General features: G+C 34.3%; 1 protein-coding gene across 1 annotated transcript in view; it reads right to left on the bottom strand.

Annotated features, from left to right (window-relative positions):
- Positions 1-4058: 4058 nt before the first annotated feature.
- LOC125658396 (cerebellin-4-like) overlaps positions 4059-16305 on the bottom strand; it is a 50075-nt gene continuing 37828 nt past the window's right edge. The window contains exons 2-3 of the mRNA XM_056141173.1: positions 11317-11707; positions 4059-4681 (exon numbers count right to left, since the gene is read on the bottom strand). Of these exons, the coding sequence (XP_055997148.1) occupies positions 4236-4681; positions 11317-11539 (669 nt within the window). The 5' untranslated portion in view covers positions 11540-11707 and the 3' untranslated portion in view covers positions 4059-4235. The remainder of the gene's footprint in view (positions 4682-11316; positions 11708-16305) is intronic.

Below are 16305 nucleotides of genomic sequence, written 5' to 3' on the forward strand. Positions count from 1 at the left end.
TATATTCCTTGTTCATGAAGAAAGTCTAAAATTCTGAAATTTAAATAAATCTAGCATTTCTGTATGTGAAATACCTTTAAAACTAGTTCAAAGAAATGTCTTTGTAACCCAGTGATTATCTGGGTCAGAATAGGTCCTCTGTACCTGATTGCATATTGTGAGAAAAGAGTGAACAAAGAGTGATCATTGAATAAGATTATAAACTGAAATCTTGTTTCACAAGTGTGACACAATTAATTAAGAACGATCTGACCCTTACTGCTCAAAAGACCAAAGTATCAAGTATAGGTCTAAATACAAGTAATTGATGGTGACCCTTGAATACGAATGAATTTTAAGAAATAGAGAAACAAATCATGACTAACTTGCATATTAAGAACTGAACTAGCATAAGATTGCAACATAATAGGTCCTGAAAATCATTGAATGGAAGTTCTTGGGTCCATATGAGTGAAATATTCTCGAGAGGGACGTTAAACAATATACAGTCAATCAATCATAAGGCGAAATTAAAACTTTATTGTCCATTTTCACATTGTATGTGTTTACACAATTATAGCTGCAGAAATGTAGCTCTCTGAAAAAATACTTTGACATAACAGAGAGCTACAGAGCCACCCCTTATAAAAACCTTCGATTTACGGCGCACAAAAAGCTGCGCATGGTTGAGGCCTTATATCGTTGTATTCTTGAGTTGCTGTCTCATAAATTTAATATCAAAAAATTCTTAACATATTTTCCTACTGTACTTGTGTCTAAACATACCTTCAAATATTCATTAAAGCCCCATACGACCTGAAAACTCCCAGCTTCAAATGATTTCGTTTGTTGACGTAGCCATGTTAGGTAGCCGGTCAATTCGTACCCTGTTGCTGTTGGTATCTATTCATAAAATTCGTTATATGTTATGTATTCGCTCTTCATTTATTATCAATACGAATAATTTATAGAAATTAAAAAAATAAAGTTTTTCTAATGGTAAAATAAACTCTTGATTCATGAAAATGCTACTAAAGTCCTTAACACTCGTGTGGCAGGGATGGAGACCGGACCAGACTAACGAAAGCCGCATTGCCGTGAGTTTAGCTATTTGAATAATTATTATTGAAAGGCACTGGGGTGATGTATTATTTAAAATATTTAGCTAAATATCTGTAGGGATATTAGTTCACATCTAGACGTTATTGTGCAAGTATGGAAATTAACCAGGATTCGAATTGACCGGCTACCTAACATGGCTACGTCAACAATCGAAATCATTTAAAGCTGAGAGTTTTCAGGTCATATGGGGCTTTTATGAATATTTGAAGGTATGTTTAGACACAAGTATAGTAGGAAAATATGTTAAGAATTTTTTGATATTAAATTTATGAGACAGCAACTCAAGAATACAACGATATAAGTTCTCAACCGTGCGCAGCTTTTTGTGCGCCGTAAATCGAAGGTTTTTATAAGGGGTGGCTCTGTAGCTCTCTGTTCCGTCACAATATTTTTTTCAGAGAGCTACTGTTCTGCAGCTAACACAATTAGTGCATGTGGGTGTAACTTATATCTTTCTAGGATAAAATGTTATGCCTTGCTTAATATCAATTATTTACAACATGCAAGGGAGACTCATAAACAGCAAGCAGTTACAATAATATTTATACTGCTTTACAAGGATAACCAGTCAAAATGAGTGGAGGAAATTCGATCTGAAATTGCCGGTTCGAAATAGGAAAACTGGTGTGTGTCATCTATAAAACTCAGTCTATATCTTCACCAGCAACCCTATGCAACCCAACAATAGTAGAAAAAACGAAGTGACACGGTTAGATTTAATTTAACACACGTGAAAAATATGCGAGTTGACGAATTCACCTACTTGCTTGAAAACAAAGGGATAAGACTATATCAAACAAGCGTGTCACATGGAAAACCAAGTATTATACATTTCCTAAGGTCTGTCTCTGGCAATTAATGACATAAAATCGAAAGTGACACAGCTAATTAAGCCATGATACGCTCATTTACGTACATTCCCATTACTTACCATTGAGTCCGCCATATTGGATTTTGATCAGTGGAAGAATCCATTCGACAGTGAGTGCCTGGCCTTCGTGCTTGCACATCGGAAGGCCTCGGGAACCAGGCTACTTTAAAGATATCCATTTGATTTTTACCTGTCGATATGAGATATGAATATCCGATATCAATTCCTTCCTGGGTGTTCTTATCCTCTTATCAGTCAAATCTTAAGTTGATATTTTGTGGTGTGTTTTTTTAAAGGGGGGAGATAGAGATGATTATAGCTTTAGAAAAAAATCGGTTGAAGAACAAAAAGCATTTTGGTGGATGAGGGTGTGTCAATTACATTGTACATGTCCGTGAGGCATTCAGTGTACACTGATTATTTATGTATGTAAAAGTTTTATTATGATCCAAATGTTCAACATATGGAATTGCGGGACATCAGAAAGGGGGGAGGGGCAGATGGGAAAGGGGGGGGGGGGTCAGACCAATTCAGATTTCCACGAGCATCATGATAATATTTCATTTATGAGGATCCGGGTTAGAATAGGTTCCAAATTTTCATCAACAAATACATGGTACGCTGTGTAAAAAAGAAAAGTTCACATTTTGCTGCTCCATTGACAACAGATATCGTAGTTGTGTTCGCTGCTGCAATGTTACTGATATTGACAACAAGCTTCAAAGATCAGCTGCAAATAATTTGTTTTATTTCACCGACCGTCATGAATTTGTCATTTTCCCCTCATCCTCTCTCCTTTTTCCAAATTATTGGGGCGTCATCTATTAGTTCCTTATTGAGATTGCATCTACTTTGACCGGCGTAAGTGGTGCACGTGTACATGTGCATACATCCAATTTATGTACATTTAAATGATTTCATGACCTGTAGAGATTCATATAAAACTTTGTCTCAGGATATAAGATATATCACACATTACACGTATACATTAATCATATAAGCGAAATCATCAAAATTCAGTTTGTTACTTTCGATTTACATTTACACTGTGCAAAGCCTCTCTAGAATTTTTTTTTCAGATAAAATGTAAAATCTAATTGTAAACCACATGTATCTTATAATATTTATAGTTTAGCATAGTTCAAATTATTCAAGGTTGTAAATATGCTCAAACTTCACATGTCTTACGAAGTTATGATATAAATGTATAATTTTTCAAGATTTTAAGGGTGTGTGTGTACTTGTTGTAGAGTTGATAGCTTCTAAAATAATATGTCAACATATGATTTTCTGGCTCAAATCCCTATTCTAAGATAATAATCTGTAAATCAAAAACAATTTATTCAAGGTTTAGTCCATCAAAATTAGGGAAAAGACCAATATTGACGTCAAATGTTATCTCCTACAGTATTTCCTTTCACATGTTTGGGCTCATAAAGTATACATTGTGAAAATATTTATTCCAATTTATTAGAATAAATAATTACATACCATTAAATAAAGGGTATAATTATAGTCTATGTTGCTTATTACAGCCCATTTGTTTGGGAAAATAATAATTAATAAGAAAAATAAAGAAGGAGGAGTGCATTTTCCTTAATGTTGATGGGGTGCTTACTTTTGAGAAGCAATAACAACGAAAATAGCATATCAACATATATATTTTTCAATGTCTATCAATTACTGGAATGTATATTTATCTTGTAAAGGCAATGTTTTCATGATTGAGTCCATTTAAGGCCGAGTATAGATCTACCTTAACCCAATGATAGGTTGTATTGGCAAACTAGATCGTTATAACGACCATAGAATTTACGAACTGCAGACTGTAATCGAGACTGTTGAAACCAATGTACCATCAACTTGTTTGTCAGTACCTTGCCTCGATTTAAAAACTGACCATACGCAGAAGAAGCTCTTCCGTATCGAATCAGTTGAGAGATATATACACCATATGCAGGTGATAATGGAATATTGCTACATAAATATGGGAAGTTGACGATGGAGAAGCTGAAATAATCCCGTTAAATTAAAGGTGAAGATAACGAACAGTGATCAATGTCATAAATCCCATAAGTAAATGTGATTATTGGGTAACACTTTATTGTAAATGTGATTATTGAGTAACACTATATGTTGTTAATGTGATTGCATGGTAATGTTATACTGTAAACTGGATAATACTAGGCTAAATATTTAACATTACTTGGTACACAGAACAAAGCATCGAAAAAGTTAATTCTTAGAGAACGTTTTTATGCATCTACGTTGAAATCAACACACCCATAAAGGAAGACCAAGCGTTTCCATCAATATGCACGTCGTTGTAAACGGTAATTTTTATCCATACATCGTCGTTTGTTGAAAGGTCAAGAAGAACTGACTTTGCTCCTGTAGAATATGTAGAACTGTCACCGCTATATATTTGAGCAATTATGTTACCATTTTTAACAAAAGCACATCGAACTTCCTGACCAGGATGATTAACTATGGATGCGCTAAAAAGATATAAACCGGAAGTGGGTGCTCGAAAAACACTGGTAAATGGATCAAGTCCATTGACGTCATTGGTTATTACTTTGGGGAAATGAACTGTCTGATCTATCCCCATGTGTGTTTGATGGTCCGTTGTAACCGCTGTAAATCCAATTCCATGCTTGATAGAGGCCGCTGTGGTGGTATGGTTTGTCCCTATGAGGAGTCGTTTTTCTACAAAATGTAAACAGACATTGTTATGCAATTGTTGTACCAAAGGCCCTATAGATTAATTGTACTTAAAACATATTAATTTATCAGGTTTTTTTTATATTTTGCATTCAAAAGTATTAATAGCAAAAACACTGGTATAAATGGAATTTCCCCCAAACTTTTGGAAACTGCTAAACTTATTATCAAGAGATCTTGAACTCAATACTGGAATGTCTTCTATCCATATTTAGCAGTATTTTGGTCAGGAGCACCTTTACTGCGAGTAATTTCCGAATAAGAAACAAATTGGATAAAAATCAATACATATCACTACTTTAACCCCCTTCCCCACAATCACGCACTTTAACGCATATACCTTTGCCCCACAATCACGCACTTTAACGCATATACCTTTGCCCCACAATCACGCACTTTAACGCACTTTCAATGCGCAGTTGTTTTTACTGCGTTTTATCGTTGATACAGCGAAAAGTTTTTTTTATAGACATATATATATATATTGGGTTGTAAGACAAAATAATGATAAAATGAGCCATTTGCCAGATTTATTTGATAGTTCCAACAGTAGCAAAGAGATATATTAGGGGATACACTACTGCAACGCAGCTCCATTGTTTACTGACGGGAAAATCTAACGTGGTAATGTAGAGGAATTATTCATGTTTGGTTTTATTATTTTATTTGATTATTTCAATTTATTATAAACCTTCAGGGTTATGAATATTACTGAACGTCAGGAAAATGATAATTTTATTTTAAAGTAGCATCAGAAAGAAGGGGTGGGGGTTAAAAATCCAACACAAATTACATCATGAATTTCGTGGTATGCATAAATTATGTATATCAAACAAAGTATAAAAAAATGGGGAAAATATTTTTTAAAAGACATGTATATGTGTTCTTCTGCGAGGTTGACACAACAACATTCTTATTTTAAAAGAGAGAGGAAATGTGTGTACATTTTCAATTGGTAATTTGTAGTGTTAATAAAGAGACCCTAGTCAAAACCGTGCCTTTCAAAACTCGGACGCACAGATTACACAACCTTAAAAAATCATATTACTTCAAAATTTACCGAAACAAATGAAGTCAGTAATGGACACGAAATATAACATTTTATTAGATTTTAAATGAAATGATTGGCAAAATGAAGTATATAGGTAAGGGGCAAGATTTAAAGATCGATGTCGGATAAAAATCTAAATTCAAATACTTAGCTTAGGGGGAGGGGGATGAAAACTTCCGTAAGTTTCTGTCATCCGACATCGATTACACATTAGTGGAAAGAGAAAAAAAACCAAGTGTCTGGTAAAACTACATGATAATATCACATTTCAATGAACATATTAAAATAGTTTTAATGTACACTTTCTTTTGTGAATACAGTGTAAACAGTGGAACAGGTATACAGAGTGTTATTTATACTAGTTTGTCCTTACTTGTTAATCGATTAGTTTCAACAGTCATCCTATTTAATTTATGGGAGGGGGGGGGGGTGGTTCTTGGTAAAACCTATGTGAACTTAGTTTTTTGTCAGACATTGAACTTTTGATCTCGCCCCAAATTATCGTTATTTTTCGGAAGTGAATTCATTGATTTATCGCAGGCTTGGATCTAAGCAATTTTTATTTCATTTTAAATTTTTTATTTTACTTTGCAATAAATGAAAGATGAATGACAGAATAAGTAGCAATTCTTAATATAAGAGGGGGGGGGGGGGGGGGTGCGCCTTCAATTTGGCCAAGTTTCAGGTAACCATGCCGCTTCGAACTGACAATTCCTCGTAAAACCCGTGCATTTCAAAACTCCGATTGAACACGCGTGAAGACAGGAAGTATTACGTAACTATAAAACCACACTACTTATAAAACACAAGCTCTAGACGTTTTAATTATATATATAAAACAAGTAAAGCTTTTTAAAAAAAAGCTTGCCGTCTTTAGCAGCAACTCTATAGAGCGAAGTTGAATTATGTCTCTTGTCTTCATTATTGAATTGAGCTAAAATAAATAATCTCACGAACATCATGCCTACAAAGCTGTGTCCTAAAACGTGGGTGACAAAAGGCGCGAAACTTGTACGATGCTAATATCAGCAATCAAGAGTGAATTCATCAATATTCTACGTTAAATTGAATAAAAATTCTTGTGATTCAACGTTACTTCACAGACATAAATACCATTGTGTCTCTGATTTAAATCATGTAAAAACGTCACTCTATGATATGTAAGAAAAAATATGAAACAATCACACATAATTAACTATACTTCTGGAAGTCCCTGAAAATGCATAAATTAGACTCGTTTACCTAAATTGTAATAACAGGTGGTTGGATTATTCTTTTGCATGCTTTAAAAAAAACCAGTGATCCTCATTTTGAAGTCAAGCCTTATTTATTCTTATGTAATTCTTAGTTTAAGGTATCATTAAAACTGTTTTGTAAGGATTAGCCCTACCGAATAGACAATTCCCAAAACACAGCGATCAAAACAAAAAACGGCGAGTTTTTCTGTTTGTATGCAAAAATGAAAACATTGCTGTAAATGAAGTAACCATAGAAATGCTTTGTATTCGTTGCTTTTAAAAAAGTAATGTGTCAATTTCATGAATTGCATTTTTCTTTTGTTCGTTTTGTCGATTTTTTTAAGATTGAAAATCTTGGAAAAATTGTTAAGTCGTACGAAAATTAGAACACCAGAAAATTATCTCCCTTGCCTTGAAGAGCATTTCAACCAATGAAATAATTGAAAATTTTCACTTCATGCATTTTCTACCAATGAAAAAAGAGAGGAAGTGCAAAGTCCGAAGACTGTAAAACACTTCAACTCTGTATACCGTCTTCCAAGGAAGACGGTAATAAAAATTACATGTAACGAGAAGAGTAAAGCCAAGGATGAAATTTTTAAAGAAAAATTACATTTACCATTGTCAGAACATATTCCAAAGAATAAAACGATCTATGCAACAGCATCTGCTATAAAAGACACGAGAAGATTCAAGTGAGAGTAAGACTTGTCGAGTTTTTGTTAAGATCTATGCAATTTTTTTTTTTAATTGAAGATTCAATAAGAACACCAGCCCATCAATTTTAATCCCAATAAAATGTATTTGCCAATCTGGCCACATGTAGTGTATCGATTGTTAATAAAGCTCGTGTAAGTATTAAAACTTTACTACCTACATGTATTTAACACTGTTTAACATAACTCAACACCTAAGTACAAAGCATACAGCCAGCCGGAGGACGTGCACATTTATCATTCAGACTTATACACAAATGTGAGTGAAAATACACAATACCGTTCCTATAAATATATTAGTACAATTGCATTTAATAGCACATTACTTATAACCCCCTTTGTGAACACCAGAGTCGGCCAGGAAAAACCTAGAAATAAAACGATAATAATCGTGAACAACTCTAGGAAACCTGTATCTGATGCCATTGCTCCATGATGCAGGAGGGTGTGACGGACCTCACACTTTACAAATATATAAAATGCTAGATGAAAACTGAAAATAGCAAAAGTTGTCCTATCCGCATGAAGTGACCAGTCTAACAAACCCGCTTACCCCCCGTGACAGTATACTACCCCCTATATTGGTCAGTATTATATATAATGGACCAAAACAAATTTATCAAAACAAGCTACTATAACGTGAATATATAATTTTCCCGCTTTTACTAGCGAACCGCGGGTTAATATAATGATCAAGACTCGGGCGCACTGGTAGGCGGGAAATATTGCGCAATCATACATAGATACACCGTAACAAGGCAAAAACACATATGTAAATGTTCTACCATTTAATTAAGATGTAATTACCAGTAAAATGCGCATCCTCCAGCGCATAAAATGATTTGCAAAATGAATGGTGTCAAAATAAACACGAGAAGATTCACGAGAATTTGAATTATCTTTCTCATGATAAGTCACTCAATTATGATGATTCATTTATCAAACATCTAAAGACTGGGTTTTGGTTCAGATTTATGTAATCATTACTTTTAACCATTTTAAGAGTGGGTACACTAGCCAGCTTATATGTATGTTAAATGTAGAGAGACAATATACATGTACTTAAATTGCTTATAAATTAAGTGTTTCACTGGATCAGTTGTTAAGTACAATGTGTACATGTAAGTATTTATCAAATGATTATTATACCATAAATTTTATATTTTCTTTTATCACAATATGACTGCTTGACATGGGCCGTTTCATCCACAATTTTTATAATAGAAGGAAAATAAGTGTAGTTTTAAATTCATTTTAATAGAATTACAAATGTTGTGATAGGTTACGACATGTTCTTATAAATTTCTATTCAGACCAATAATTTTTTCGAGACGTTAACATGGTTGACATACACACACACTATCTAATTAATCGCAGTCGGGCGGAGGTTGAGGCAGTTTTAGTAGATGAACACTCCTCCCCTTCCACGAATTAGGACTTGAAGTTCGGACAACCTCCCCTATTTTTATTTCCTTGTCAATAATTTTAGACAAGACATCTTCACCCTCTCCCCCCCCCCCCCCCCCTCCATTTTTATGTTGTTGAAAAGACGATGATACGTGCCTGTAGGCCTCGTACTGACACAGCTCCTAATCGGAACATGCAGGACACCGCATAAAAAATTGCAAGGTGGCTACAGTGTATTTTTGTAATTTCTGTTCTAAAGCACACACCCTCCCCCAAAAAACATAGTTCGCGGCATATGGATACGGACTGTGCAATGCATTGCAGTGCTTTGCTTTTTTCACATCTTGTTTTGAACATTGAAGAGAATTTATGCATGCGTAAAAAAAATTTAAACTACATAGGATAATTCTTATTTAAAGAACAAGATGTAACTTACTTATATAAACTTATATGAATATACTTATAGTCGTTTATTTTTATTAAGTAAACTTTGAATGAGTCGTCAGTTTTTTCTTTGAAATCAAAATGAAATTTTATGATAAGATTGTTTGAATTAAAACAAATAATATATACAGAACATATCGAAGGGGAAAAACCCATTGGAAATGTAGATACATGCATATGTATTTGATATGATTTTTAAAAATACTAGTAGATAAAAAAGTATTAATTCGTGGTATTTCTTTGTTATACAAACATACATGTATAATAAATAATAAAATAAATAATAATTTTAAAAAAAAGACAAATTTTGGACTATATATCTTTTCAAAAGAAAATATTTTGTTCCATATTTATCGTAATTTTTCACTTGCTTCCACTCCCGATTCGATAGTCTTAAAGTATGAGCTTTTATCACAACTATCCGCGATAAACTAACAGAATATATATAACAATGGAAAACGTAGTGAAGAAATGTGTTAAAAATTCCAAATTTTCACAAGTCAACTCCAAAGCGCTGTGGGGAAAAGGGTAACGTCATCATTCAGCGGCGAAAGCAGATGCTACTGTTACGTCATAGGCGGCGTGATAGGCAAAAAGATCTTTCTAAGACCTTGGACTCCTTTCCCCATGATCGAACTATTTCTTTTAACGCTACAGCCCTATGATATCTCCAAATCAGCACAGGGCATGACTAACAATTACATTTCACAAATAAAACAATGCCTTAAAGGCCAGTACATCAGTGGCATGCCACATATCATTAATAGCGTCCCCCAAGAATTTATACTTGAACCTTTACTTTTCAACACATTGTCAAAATGGGTTAAAAGCATAAGAGGAATATTAAAATCCCGCATTAGATATCGTAAAACAAAAGTACGTATCATCTATCATTCTGTGTTTAGTTTGCCCAACTATCTATTATATTGCTTATAGGAGTTATGAGATTGATTACTGTTCGTTATCTTCACCTTTCATTCATAAATAATTACTTGTTTTCTTTTTGTACATAAATGTAATATCTACAATTACGCAGATGATGATACTTTATTAACTTCAGACAATTCTTTAGAACAGATTGTAGCAGCTCTACAAGATGGCAGTAGATCTATGATACGAGATGGTAAGCTTTCGACTATTTTTATTGGCAATACAATCTAAAATAGAAACGTATTTGATTTAGATGGAATGAAAATTGCATGTGATGATGTAAAATTACTAGGTATTACAATTGAGTTCAGGTACAACCTACACATTACCAATATATATAAAAACAAAACAAAAGAGAAAGCAGAAAGACAATTAAATGTTCTATTACGGCCAGGAAAGCATCTAACTGAATTAGGCAAACTTACAATATACAAAGCATTCCAACTATCCGAGTATCGTCCACTACCATTATGTAAGGTGAAGATAACGAACAGTGATCAATCTCATAACTCCTATAAGCAATACAAATTAGATAGTTGGCAAACACGGAACCCTGGATATACCAGAGGTAAGACCAAGTGCCTAGGAGGAGTAAGCATCTCCTGTCGACTAGTTTTCCTTTTTAGCTCTTACAAGTTTATCATTACTTCGAATTTCCAAAATGTTGGCTTGAGCATCACTGAAGAGACTTTATTTGTCGAAATGCGCATCTGGTACATCAAAATTGGTACCGTATGCGATTTACATGTCATTGATAATACGTTGGATACTTTGATACGACTATGCTTTGATTCCTGAAATCCAAATTAGCTGAACGAATTAAATAATATTCACCTTGTGATGGTGGGGAGTTTCGTCTTTTCTCCTGCATTGTGGGTTTATTAATGGTTCCCTGTGTATTTGTACCTGGCGCACTTGCATTTGTTATGGGAAGGTGTGTCACTTCTGTTAATCCCGTCAGTGCTTCTCGTAACTGTTCTTTAATATAAATATTTTCATTTGTTAAATCTTCAATGGTAAGCGTTGCATGTTCCAAATTTTTCCTCGTTTCGTCCATTTTTTTCACAGTGTCTTCTAACTTAAGGGCGAGTTTCGTGGTAACAAGTTCTAGGTCAGCCAGCTTCTTTTCGAACACAATCAGTTTCTCGTCACACGCTTTTTCAAGGTACACAAATGAAAACTGTAACAGTAACAGGGCAACCGTTATCCACAGATTGTGAGCTGTCTGTAAAGATAAGATGAATCCAATACTTTTGCAGAATATATTTAAATAAAAGATAATATAGTTCAGCAATTGTCCTAAATACGTTTTGTGTACCTGTCCTAAATACGTCTTGTGTAAAAACTAGAGACACATATCGTAGGTTAAGTTCTTATCTATACGAAGTCCATTAGACGAAGGGATTACATCTTTCGTTCTGAACATTTAGGTTTTTCTGTTATCAAATGTTTCCAACATGTCATTAAATGTTTTCTACTTTGATAAGCGAAGGTAACTAACAATGATCAATCTTATAACTTCTATAAACAATACAAAAGAGAGAGTTCGGCAAACACGAACCCCTGGATATAACAGAGGTAAGATCAGGTGCCTAGGAGGAGTAAGCATCCCCTGTCGATGGGTCACACCCGCCGTGAGCCCTATATCGTGATCAGGTAAAACAATATCTAATATCTTTCCAAAATACCAAGGTGTAGATAATCCATCGACCTCCGTTGAAGACTCTATTCGAGTTTTACATTTGTTAAAACGTTTGACAACATATATACAATGATTTTGCTACAATCTGTTTGAAAATATTAGTGTAAACTTGCTGACATTGGACGAACATTTTAATCAGATTTCGTTTGTTTGTAAATTTGTTTTGCATCTCATTTATACATTTAGAGACGTCAACAATTTTAGGCGAGGTGCCACCATTTTTTTTACTGGATGACACTCATAATCAGAGTAAAGAAAATATTTTAGTATGTGCATTTCTCCGTTCTGTTGCTAAATGTTGTAGGTTTGACAAGATGACGGTATCGAAGATCGAACCCAATCGAACAGCGCGTGCGTGTCTTGCCTGGAAACTCCAAATAGTCGTTATCGCTGTGGATTGTTTGCAAGGTCTTTTACGTATCATGCATGAATTTTAATCTGAGGTAGGGACGTTTTCAGCTATAGGCAGTGTGCCACAGATTTTTAATCAGTGTATAGTGTTCAAGGCCGATGGTTTCATAATACAATTAAAGGCAATAAAAGACACTACAGAGTCTTCCACTTCTGCTTCGTACTTACATGTTGTATTCACGATATATGTTAACAGCAAACTAACAACTGAACTATAAGACAAATGAGATAGTTCATTATCACCTGTATATGGTGTTTATGTCTTTCTGCTGATTTCATACGCAAGAGCTTGTGCGTGTGATCAGTTTTTAAATCGAGGCAGGCTACTGATAAACAAGTTAATGTTACATCGGTTTCATATCGATTGTTAGGTCATTCTTTACACACTGATTGTGAATACATATCGGCGCATCTATTGTATGTTTAATTGAGTCATTAAAGACATGACATTTACCCAAATCAAGAACTTTTTCTGTTCTGTATTAACGTCATATAGGTTTCTGATCAAGATGTCTGACCGTCCTTGAAGCTTCCTTTTTTCTTCCTAGTGATAATTCTTTTGGAGTTAGTGCACTACTCACTTTATACGATAACGTCACACAGACTGCGAATATCCAATTTACACTGAATCGATCTAGCGCAAAACATACCCCGGTATTCGTCTGTGATTCTCTCCTAAGGTAATGTAGAATTAGAAATGCATTAATGTCATTGCTGTCATAATTCCTCCATCGTCCCGTTCGATGTTTATTTTGAGACAATTATACCGGTCCTTGCACTTTGTAGGCTATTTCACTTCATCTGAATCATTATGTATGCGAAGAAATGATAGCATGTGTGCAGCAATAACGATATTTTGTAGAGAATTCTTTTTATTCTGATACTAATGTTGCCTCAATGGATTAATCCGAAAAGTTTTGGAGGTCGGCAAATCAAGTAAATATCCTTCCATCCTTCGATCTACCGTATGTAAGCGTTGCGTGGTCTGGACCTTCTTTGTCAAGTGTAATATTCAATGTTTTCGGGAATTCCAATTTAGTATTCAGAACAAAAAATAATTTTCAAACAAATCGAATGTTTATAACTTATACAGTATTAATTCACTGCATTAAATCAAATGTTTATCACTTCTTTAGTGTAAATTTCACTTACTGATTACCTGTATGGTTTCAATAAGAGTGAGTTTGAGTGACCACGGTATTTCAATCTGATTGGTCAATAATAACACAAGTAAAGCCTAAATCATTGAAAAGTATAAGAAACCTCGCCCAAATATCTGCATGATCGATCAAGTAAAGCGATACGTTGTTATTGGAATGATAGCAATACTGTAAATTCCTAAATATACGCGAGGAATTTATTATCGCGTAAATTCGCGAGAAACATCACTTGCGAAATAAAATTACTCGCTTTTAATTTTATTTTGCCAAATCACATGCAAAAACCCTTGATCAACAGAGCACTTGAGAACTTATGTTCTCGCGAGTTGATGTCCTTGGGTCATTTCGCGATAATAAGTACTCGCGTAAAATGAGGAATCTACAGTACCTGAAAGATGTACCTGACTATAACATTTACCTTTTACCTTGTCTTTAGTGCCAGGTCGGGGACGCTGATTGGTCAGTACCAGACATTGCGTCGTAGGGTGAACGTCTAACATTTCGGCGTCACGAAGTTTTGGTCGGGAAATTTTCAATGTCCTTTCACTGCTGACTATGCTGGTGTGAAGCGTCGCACTTCATACCTCCATGTATTTTCAAAAATGAAATTTATTTCTTAATTACATACACTAAACATACCTAACACAGCATAATATAAGACAGTACTATTTGTAATATTCACCGTCTTCCTCTACCAGTCTAGCTTGGAGGGATGGCAAGTATTCCAGGGAATGAAATGTTGCGTACATATTGTAACAAGGAAACATATTCCGATCTAATATCAAAACTGCATGTTTATTGCGTGAAGCTTGGGGTCTACGCAGAAAATACATAAGCGAGGTTAAACCGGATGCTGTGGGGGAAAATCAGCTTGCACATGTACGTTTTCACCGGACCCAATTATAATCGAAACATCACTTGGTCTTTTCCGTCAAGTCGAGAAAGAACACGGTTTTGTCTTCTAGACTTGATAGAAATTATCGAGTGATGTTCCGATAGTTTGCAATTGTGACTATTCGGTCATGTATTACTAACGGGAATGACTCAGTAGGTACGATTGGGGAGTTTGATGACACCACCTTTATTTATAGATTGGAACCTTACACTGTACACAATAGTATGTGTGGGGGTGGGATAGACGTAGTTTGCGGATGCACAAGTTCACCCTTATTGGAATCAGCAAAGTTTCATAATTCTAAAATTGACAAGAGAATTTAAACATATATTCTGTATGGTTTTTGAAAAACAGATTTTAGTATTTTAATAAAAGCCGATTGATATTATTTTGGACTAATTTATTTACCTCTACATGTACAGTTACATGACAAAGATTCACCTTAGCAACGCGCGGTAAAGGAAATAATGTTTTGTCGTTTATATCTTAAAATTGACATCATTTGTGAAGTTGCACTGAACTTCTGAAACGAAAAACAACATTCAAACTTGTGATCATCAATGCATGTATTTTGTTCTCTGATCTATACCATTAAATTAATGTATGAACCTCGAGCGTTGTAATAATAATGTCGTTGTTATCTTGACTAGATAGTGTTCCCTGTTCAATTTGAATTTTAAAGTCCACATTGAATACAAGGATGACTCTTAATTCTAAGGTTAAATGTCAAAGCTACAATATTTAATATTGAAGATCTATTAGACCTATATCATATTACAACTATACCAATAAAACTTATCATGAGGTATTTGTATGTTTCAATATCTTTTTTAAAAAAAAATACGTTTCAAAACACCTTTTGAATATTAAGTTCCTGTTAGAAACACATACCTATGTCCCACGTACTGCAGTCCTTTTTAAGTACAGCGACTTGTAAATATAAATGATTTTTATACTTTACATGTTTTTCTTATATCTATATTCGGAGATTGTATAACTTGTTTCTCTGGTCAAATATGTATGTTTGGATATGAGATGTATTTATTGTCCTCAAGTACCATACATGTATATTATAGATAGTTTCGAGAGAATGAATAAACTTGAACTACTTGGATATCACAAATTTATTTAATTCACAGGGTACACACCTTACCAGTATACTAGCCCTTCATCACTGAAGAGACATTATTTGTCGAAATGCGCATCTGGTGCATCAAAATTGATACCGTATAAGTTTTACATGATCTTCATTACACATATGTCACATAACAAAGCTAACCACGTTATTCTGAATGTGAAGTTTGATCTAAACTGGGTATAAGAAGTGTTCTTTGTAAACATTTCTGACAGAAAATTTTGAATACTTTTATAATAGAACTGTTCATAAACACGAAATGATCTGTATTTTCACCTGTTTATGTATTTTTAACTTTCTTGTCCGTCAATGGGTCTCCTGTGTCAGGGATCACTATCTTCTTGTCATGCAAAGACGGTTTCCCTGATTTTCAATAAAGAGTAGCCTCATTGGGGGTCGTCAGGGAAACTCGAGTACTCACAACCAAACATATTTCATGTAGTTAACCGCCGTAAAATGGCTGGAATATTGCAAAAACGGCGTAAAACCTCGATCAATAAATCCAAACGGTGCTAAAAGT

Source organism: Ostrea edulis, chromosome 6 (assembly GCF_947568905.1).
Source record: "Ostrea edulis chromosome 6, xbOstEdul1.1, whole genome shotgun sequence".
NCBI lineage: Eukaryota > Metazoa > Mollusca > Bivalvia > Ostreida > Ostreidae > Ostrea > Ostrea edulis.